The sequence below is a fragment of the Nerophis lumbriciformis genome, linkage group LG11 (genome assembly GCF_033978685.3).
Source record: "Nerophis lumbriciformis linkage group LG11, RoL_Nlum_v2.1, whole genome shotgun sequence".
Taxonomy (NCBI): domain Eukaryota; kingdom Metazoa; phylum Chordata; class Actinopteri; order Syngnathiformes; family Syngnathidae; genus Nerophis; species Nerophis lumbriciformis.
In genome coordinates this window covers 17,823,527-17,832,945 of record NC_084558.2, presented here as the reverse complement: position 1 = coordinate 17,832,945, position 9,419 = coordinate 17,823,527, and the positions used below count along the sequence as shown (strand labels likewise).

The following is a 9,419-nucleotide window of genomic DNA, read 5'->3' as shown; positions in this document are numbered from 1 at the left end:
AAATGAAAACAGTGGAGAATAAAAAGAAAAAATAAACAAAATGAGCAATGGACTTTCTTTTTTTCTTTCTCTTTACATATTTGAAAAGGAGTGAGAAGAAGTTTACACTTATTTAATCCCACTCCTTTTCATTGATACAGTGACTTGCAAAAGTACTCATCCCATTTGGATGTTTCAGTCTTGTATTGCTTTTACTGTATACTGTACTGTAAAATAGTCAATTCAATGTGGCATTTTTGACCAAAATTAGCACAAAAAAAAAGGCTACTTTGATGTTAAAGTGAAAACAGATGGTTCATGGTCATGAGCTTTGGGTCATGACCGAAAGGACAAGATCACGGGTACAAGCGGCCGAAATGAGTTTCCTCCGCCGAGTGGCGGGGCTCTCCCTTAGAGATAGGGTGAGAAGCTCTGTCATTCGGGGGGAGCTCAAAGTAAAGCCGCTGCTCCTCCACATCGAGAGGAGCCAGATGAGGTGGTTCGGGCATCTGGTCAGCATGCCACCCGAACGCCTCCCTAGGAAGGTGTTTCGGGCACGTCCGACCGGTAGGAGGCCACGGGGAAGAACCAGGACACGCTGGGAAGACTATCTCTCCCGGCTGGCCTGGGAACGCCTCGGGATCCCCCGGGAGGAGCTGGACGAAGTGGCTGGGGAGAGGGAAGTCTGGGCTTCCCTGCTTAAGCTGCTGCCCCCGCGACCCGACCTCGGATAAGCGGAAGAAGATGGATGGATGGATGGATGGATGAAAACAGATTCTTACAAATCGGTGTCAATTAAAGGAACTGTTGGCAACTTTTGCGCAGATCCTTGGAGAGCGCTAACTTTCCAATGTGTTTTAAGCATTATATCTTGCCCCCTTTTATACGGCTTTTAACACGTGATGGTGATGATACACTGGCACTAGTGCATTAGCTTTGTGTGTTGTCACACAACACACAAAGTAAAGTAAGCTAATACTGAATATATATGTAAAACATATTTAGTAAGTTCACCCGTTCCTTTGAAATTGCAATTCAACTCAACTTTAGCGATGCCTTTGGTCTGACAAAGAAGCCGATAACTAATAGAAGAATGTTAAGTGAAATGCAATGATGTTATCTCAACATTCTTCTGATAGTTATCAAGTTGATTCAACTTTTCATTTACTTTGTGTATTGACTCATGTAACTTTCCTGTAAGAAAAATAAACATTGCTTTCTACATCTTATAAATTACATTTTCAAGTTAAAGCAACTATTTTACATTGATGTACCGGTAACTTGTCCTATTAACTATTTAAATTCAAATTGCATATCGGTTTTAACTTTTCTTTTTTTTTAAACGTACCAGGAACTATCTTTTTATCAAGGGAGTCGTGCATGCCACAAACATTGTGAACATGCGGGTTGCACTGGGAACAAGGTGGGTGAAGTGTCTAGCCCAAGGACACAACAGCAGTGACTAGCATGGCAGAAGCTGGAGTCGTACCAGGAAACGTCCAGTATCTGGATGACCATCTGAGCCTTGCCGCCCCACAATCACAACATATTCCTGCAGCTCATTTGTTTATTCAGAACTAAGAAGACTATTATTTGAGGTTGACCTGATGGTAATACATTCAAAATGTTATAACAGTGGTATCAACAGAAAGGTTATTTTCGTCCAAAAATGTTGCATTACTTTTTAATTATTATATATACAGTACATGTTTCAGCAATACAGTAATTAATTTGTTATTTGATATTGGTAAACTTGCCATAAAGATATTGGGGGAAAAAACATTGTGTTCATACTACATTTTGCATATCTTAACATTGATGTGCAGTGTTTTGTGTTTGCCAAACAGCGTCTATTAGTCGTATGGTCATAAAGCTAAATCGTTGTCTTATCAGACCAAAGAACCTTCTTTCTCACTCGAACAAATTCCAAACATGTATTTATGTCTTAACGTTGGAATTGTAGCAGGAATACTAATAAACCACAGACTGAACCTCCCAGATGCAGATGTTTCTGTCACTGATTGTGACACTGCAGGCATCAACTACCTGAATATCTGATTAATTAGGTGAGCCGCTTTAAAGGATATAGAACTTATTTTAGATTATGTATTTCCAATTCATCGACAGCAAATAGAAAAATCAATTTTCACTTTGACATGAAGGTGCTTTTTGAGAAAAATATATATTGTCAACAAACCTCAATTTAACTGGCCACACATTTATTTATACAAGCAATAAAAGGCTGAAAAATTCAAGTGGGGTGAATACTTTTTCCAAAGTGGGAATGGGAATGGTTGTTCCCTGTTAATAAGGAATCTGGGAATGGAATCTGTTCCGTGAGATTGACTGGCAACCAGTTCAGGGTGTACTCCGCTTCTCCTTCCAAGTTTTCTGGGATATGCTTTTAACACTGAATAGGATAGGCAGTACAAGAAGAACGAATGTATTTATTTCTATGTATGAAACACAGGAATATTGATACAGGATCGACTTTATTTATCTCAATATGGGGAATTTCCACGAGTGCAGTGTAAAATTTACATACAACATGCATGGGACAACAACAAACAAGACAAAAAGTGAACAATGAAAGGCTGAAATCAATACAATTATATATATATATATATATATATATATATATATATATATATATATATATATATATATATATATATGTATATATATATACATACATACAGTATATATATATATATATATATATATATATATATATATATATATATATATATATATATATATATATATATACATATATATATATATATATATATATATATACATACAGTATATATATATATATATATATATATATATATATATATATATATATATATATATACATATATATATATACATACAGTATTTTAATATAATGATTAGAATAATCAATATTATCAGACCGATGCTCGATGGCTGGATGGCGTCCTAATGTGTTAAGAATAAATAAAAATAAATATTACAACCACACAATCTCACAAAATCCAATATAGGGGACTGTGAATACAGTACTGTAATACTGTATATTACAGTCTTTTCAATTGTGTGTTATTTATTTGCTGTGCAAAATCTGTGCCCTGTGTACAGCAATAAATATATGTATGCATACTGTGTATATATATATATATATATATATATATATATATATATATATATATATATATATATATATATATATATATATACATATATATATATATATATATATATACATACAGTATATATATATATATATATATATATATATATATATATATATATATATATATATATATATATATATATATATACATACAGTATATATATATATATATATATATATATATATATATATATATATATATATGTATATATATATATATATACACAGTATACATACATATTTTTATTGCTGTACACAGGGCACAGATTTTGCACAGCAAATAAATAACACACAATTGAAAATACTGTAATATACAGTATTACAGTACTGTATTCACAGTCCCCTATATTGGATTTTGTGAGATTGTGTGGTTGTAATATTTATTTTTATTTATTCTTAACACATTAGGACGCCATCCAGCCATCGAGCATCGGTCTGATAATACTGATTATTCTAATCATTATATTAAAAGCCACTAATATAATGACAAGTTTAATTAATTAATTAATTAATAATTTTAAATAGTTTCCACAAATACATTTTCTGCCATAAAATGAACTGAAAAACATAAAAGAGGCAAAACAAACTTTAATTTTTTGATTGCAATTGAATTCCTGTTACACTACTTGAATTGTATGTATTATTATTAATAATTAATTATTAATAATAATAATTATATATTTTATTTAACCCACATTGAGACAACTACGGTTAGCTAATTCAACTATCATCATTATTTTTATCTGGTGTATTTATTGACTTATGTAAAGCTTTTGACACAATCGATCATTCCTTACTTCAGCAAAAATTGGAAAACTATGGCAGAAGAGGTGTTTCACAACAGTGGTTAAGTAGTTATTTAAGTAATAGATCTCAATATGTGGAAATTAATAAGACTAAATCACAGCCAAGAAGAGTAACTTGTAGGGTTCCACAAGGCTTGGTATTGGGACCTAAGTTATTCATACTTTATTTAAATGATATTTGTTCAGTATCTAATAAATTGAAATGTATTCTGTTTGCAGATGATACACATGTACATTGTTCAGGAGAAGACTTGAAGGAAGTGTTGACGATAATAGAGGTTGAGTTGCTTCAGCTAAAAAAATGGTTTGATATTAATAAATTATCATTAAATGATAAGAAATCTAAATGTATGGTGTTTAGTGGTGCAAGGACAAATTGTGAAGCACAATTAAAATTAAATCAAGTGGAAATTGATAGAGTATATGAAACTAAGTTCTTGGGAACAATAATTGATCATAAATTATGTTGGAAACAGCAGATTGAATACATAAAGGGAAAAATATCCAAATCCATTGTGTTTTAGTTATAAACTAAAACACATGCTGAATAATAATGTCTGAATATGTTATATTATTGTTTTATTATTCCATATTTAACATGTTGTGTTGAAGTTTGGGGAAATGTTTATAAAACAAACATAGACCCAATAATTAAACTTCAAAAAAGGGTAATTAGAATAATACACAAAGCGTGCTACTATGAACCTACCAATCCATTATTCATAAGTAAAAATGCGTTAAAATTTTGAGATATTGTGTTTTTAAAAACAATGGAATTTGTGTTTTCGAGTAAAGAACAACAGCCTTCCAGCTTGTATTCTTAGGTTATTTAAATCGAGAGGAGAAAACTATAATTTACGGTGGATATTGATTTTTGAAATATGTAAAGTAAGCACAGTGGAACAGAGGTTAGTGCATGTGCCTCACAATACGAAGGTCGTGAGTTCAATCCCGGGCTCGGGATCTTGCTGTGTGGAGTTTGCATGTTCTTCCCGTGACTGCGTGGGTTCCCTCCGGGTACTCCGGCTTCCTCCCACCTCCAAAAAAACATGCACCTGGGGATAGGTTGATTGGCAACACTAAATTGGCCCTAGTGTGTGAATGTTGTCTGTCTATATGTGTTGGCCCTGCGATGAGGTGGCGACTTGTCCAGGGTGTACCCCGCCTTCCACCCGAATGCAGCTGAGATAGGCTCCAGCAACCCCCCGCAACCCCAAAAGGGACAAGCGGTAGAAAATGGATGGATGGTAAAGTAAGAACAAATATAAAATACAAATGTATTTCAGTTTTAGGAGTTAAATGGTGGAACAAGCTCAGTGATGAGTTGAAGTAATGTAGTTCTTTGTTAAGGTTTAAGAAAGCATTGAAAAGTGAAATAATGGAAAATTATAAAATATAGCAACGATTACTTTCACCCCATTGATTTTTGATTGTTGATGTTCCAGGCAATCTAATTTTCAGTGAATGTATAGGATAGGCGAATACAAACCTTGGCTTCAGCCTATTCCTTTTTCTTTTTGTGTGTGTACGTGTATGATTGTTAAAGTCTGTTTTCATCGCAAAATTCCACAGTATTCTGGACATCTGTGTTGGTGAATCTTTTGCAATTTGTTCAATGAACAATGGAGACAGCAAAGAAGAAAGCTGTAGGAGGGAAGCGGTGTATTGCGGCCGACTTCAGCAACACAAACACGGCCGGTGTTTCATTGTTTACATTCCCGAAAGATGACAGTCAATCTTTACCATTGGCCTGTGGAGAACTGGGACAACAGAGACTCTTACCAGGAGGACTTTGAGTTGGATATGCAGACACGGTACCATCAGTACGCTTCCAAACATTTGATCACTTGCCCGTACGTGAGTGCCGCTATGTGTATGTCACGTACGTAACTTTGGGGACTTTGGGGAAATATATGTGCTGTATGAACTTTGGGGAGGTGAACGGTACTTTGGGCTGTGGGATTGAGTGTGTTGTACAGGTGTTTGAGTTGTATTAGCGGGTTATATGGACGGGAGGGGGGAGGTGTTTGTTATGCGGGATTAATTTGTGGCATATTAAATATAAGCCTGGTTGTGTTGTGGCTAATAGAGTATATATATGTCTTGTGTTTATTTACTGTTTTAGTCATTCCCTGTTGAATATCAGGTCCCACCCGCCTCTCACAGCATTTTCCCTATCTGAATCGCTCCCACTGCCCTCAAGTCCTTCACTCTCAATTTCCTCATCCACAAATCTTTCATCCTCGCTCAAATTAATGGGGAAATCGTCGCTTTCTCGGTCCGAATCGCTCTCGCTGCTGGTGGCCATGATTGTAAACAATGTGCGGATGTGAGGAGCTCCACAACCGGTGACGTCACGCGCATATCGTCTGCTACTTCCGGTACAGGCAAGGCTTTTTTATCAGCGACCAAAAGTTGTGAACTTTATCGTCGATGTTCTCTACTAAATCCTTTCAGCAAAAATATGGCAATATCGCGAAATGATCAAGTATGACACATAGAATGGACCTGCTATCCCCGTTTAAATAAGAAAATCGCATTTCAGTAGGCCTTTAATATGTATAATCTGATCACACTCATTCTCCTTCTATGCCACATCAATTTGGAATGCACTCCCAACAGGTGTAAAAGAAAGTGCATCTCTATCCTCCTTCAAAACCGCACTAAAAGAACAACTCCAGGCAACTACAACCCTAGACTAACACCCTCCCCCCACCACATCCCACTTCCCCTGATTGTAAATAATCAACTGTAAATATCCATTCATCCATTTTCTACCGCTTATTCCCTCCGGGGTCGCGGGGGGCGCTGGAGCCCATCTCAGCTACAATCGGGCGGAAGGCGGGCAACTGTAAATAATCAAATGTTTATACTTGTTCTTATGCTTTCTGAACTCACTATGTTCACTGCTCGCTGTACATATCCTACCAAGTCAAACCTACACTGTTTCAATGTCCATTTCTCAGATGATGCAATTGTTGATGACTGAAGTGCTGATATCAACCAAACCTACCCAACCGCCCCGACCCCCTCCACATTCCACCCCCCGAATTGTAAATAATGTAAATAATTGAATGTAAATAATTGATGATTAACTTGTGTGATGACTGTATTATGATGATAGTATATATTTGTACCATGAATTGATTAACGTGGACCCCGACTTAAACAAGTTGAAAAACTTATTCGGGTGTTACCATTGAGTGGTCAATTGTACGGAATATGTACTGTACTGTGCAATCTACTAATAAAAGTTTCAATCAAACATGTACATTGATCACACAAAATGGTTGATTCTATGACCGAAATAAACTCATTTAATTTCAAACTCATTCCATTTCATGATTTTGTTTTTGTATCATCATTACTATTATAATTGTTTTAATTATGTTCGTCTCATTTTGGAACGCCGGTATTCATGCTGGGTCTCTGGGTGGCGACGTTGAGCAGTTCTCGCGAGACTTCCTGGCATTCCGCTCTCTTCAGCCAGGTTGCTCCTCTCCCTCTGGCTGCTGGCTTGGGAAAAGAAGAAAATAAACCTATCGCTGCTGGTTATGGAAGCGAATCTTTAAACACTTAAATAGCGACGAGTGACCGGCCGCGCGGTGCTCTCTCCACATGCAGAGTATTCATCTGTTGGAGGGGGGTAAAAAAGCACCGGAGTACTTTGGTGTTTAGGTCCGTCTTATTATTATTTTTTTTTTTTTAAACGCCAGCAAGAAGAGGATTTCTTTAGCGTTAGCATATGTGCGAGCTGGCTGGCTAACTGTTAGCCTAGCATGGAGCAACTGCTGCGACTGGGATAACAGCCTCCTGTCTGAACTCCATGCCTTTTTTATTCCACTTCTTCACGCCGAAGTCAATGCTCTCCCGCTGGACATTACCACCTGCAAGTTTGAGGGCGATAACAGTGTGCTAACATTGTTTGTGCGCTTTACGCCATCACGTTATCGCGTTGGAGCTAACAGGATATTAGCCACATCTCCCCCTGCTTTGTGGTGGCGTGTGTGGCCATAAACTGGGGAAGCAGTCCTTGCCGATTGAGTGATGGGAAGGCTGACTTAATGGCGGCTAATTATTTCACGAGGAAAGGGAATCGGGTGCAATCAAACAGACAGAGGGGGTTTTAAGAAAGGAACACTTTGTTTTATTTTGTTTTGGAAAATGCATCGGGGCGACGGTTCTTTTTCCAAGTCGGAGTAGACGAAGAGACACAAGTAAACAGCAGGATTACAATCGCACTGCTGCTTAAAGTCACCCAGAGAACATCCGACACAGTCTACGAGGTGAAAGATCATGTCTGCCGCTAAAGAAAACTCCTGTAGGAAATTCCAGGCCAACTTTTTCAACAAAAGCAAATGTCAGAACTGCTTCAAACCAAGGGAGTTGCATCTGCTGACGGATCAGGATTTGACACAGGTACCTTACTATTAACTCCTTTGTTTTGACATTGTTACTTTGAATATATTGCTCTATATGAAGACAAAACCATTTTCTTTAATTGCATTGCCATTCACATTGTAGCGTGATTTATGTATCTATATTAGATTATTATTTTTATTATATTTTTTAATGTGACATATCCAGTTTAGGGCACACTTTTCATTGTCGTCCCTATTTGGGGTTCAGTGATCACTTGTTTTTATTTGTGTGTTTGCATTTCAATAGGGTTTCAAGAGCGTACGCTGTACAATCATACGTTGTAAGGTATAATATAGTGGGGTTTCCGGCAAAATGAGTGAACGGAGAGAGATTTTTGTTGTTGCAGCAGCCATCAGGGAAGGCTTGTTTTTGAGCCACTCTCTGGTCATTAGTTTCGTCTTTGGTGTGTCCTCTAATTGATCCCAGATGATGAAGCCATGCAGGATGGGCCCTTAAAGGAGGTTCAAGTGCCAAAAAGGCAACGTCAGCGTTCTCTACTCTCCTAGTCTAAGGGTAAACGCTTGGTTATATTTTAAAAGTATCTGTAGCTTTTTGACATTAGGGCTTCATGATGTTAACCTGACTCTCGCCATATCCTTGTAGTTTGCTGAACTCCACACAAGGATCGGGGACTTCTCAATAGGAGATGTATTTCAGAAGGCGGGGCCTTGTAAAAAACAATTGTATGCGATTGGATAAAACCACTTGTCCATTATCTTGAATGACGTGCTACTTCAACCACTCACATCGTAATAAACCCCTGACGCTGATGAGAGCGACGCTGGGAAATCCAAACCCGGTTGGAAGAAGAGCCAAAACATCCTTGCCACCAATAAATGCCTTCACAACCGTTCTCTGTTCATCTTTTAAATAATTAATATTCGATAGATTCGACAAAACAGTTGCAATAGCAGAATCAATGTCAGCACACGACGCAGCGAGGGCTAGGTGCCATTGTTGTTTGAATCAAACAGTCGCTTCGGTGCTACGTCACATCTATGAAATCCCGCCCGGCGATCCTGATTGGTTTATTATTTTTTGCTATCTTGAAG

The 9,419-nt window shown here is 37.2% G+C and overlaps 1 protein-coding gene across 5 annotated transcripts in view; it reads left to right on the top strand.

The window, feature by feature from the left end:
* The first annotated feature begins 7,439 nt into the window (after window positions 1-7,439).
* The window catches only part of mprip (myosin phosphatase Rho interacting protein), a 78,542-nt gene continuing 76,562 nt past the window's right edge, over window positions 7,440-9,419 (top strand). For 2 of the 5 annotated variants that reach the window (XM_061967170.2, XM_061967169.2), the window contains exon 1: window positions 7,440-8,364. In XM_061967170.2, the coding sequence (XP_061823154.1) occupies window positions 8,242-8,364 (123 nt within the window). In that variant the 5' untranslated portion in view covers window positions 7,440-8,241. The remainder of the gene's footprint in view (window positions 8,365-9,419) is intronic. The other 3 variants (XM_061967173.2, XM_061967172.2, XM_061967174.2) reach the window with 2 other exon arrangements.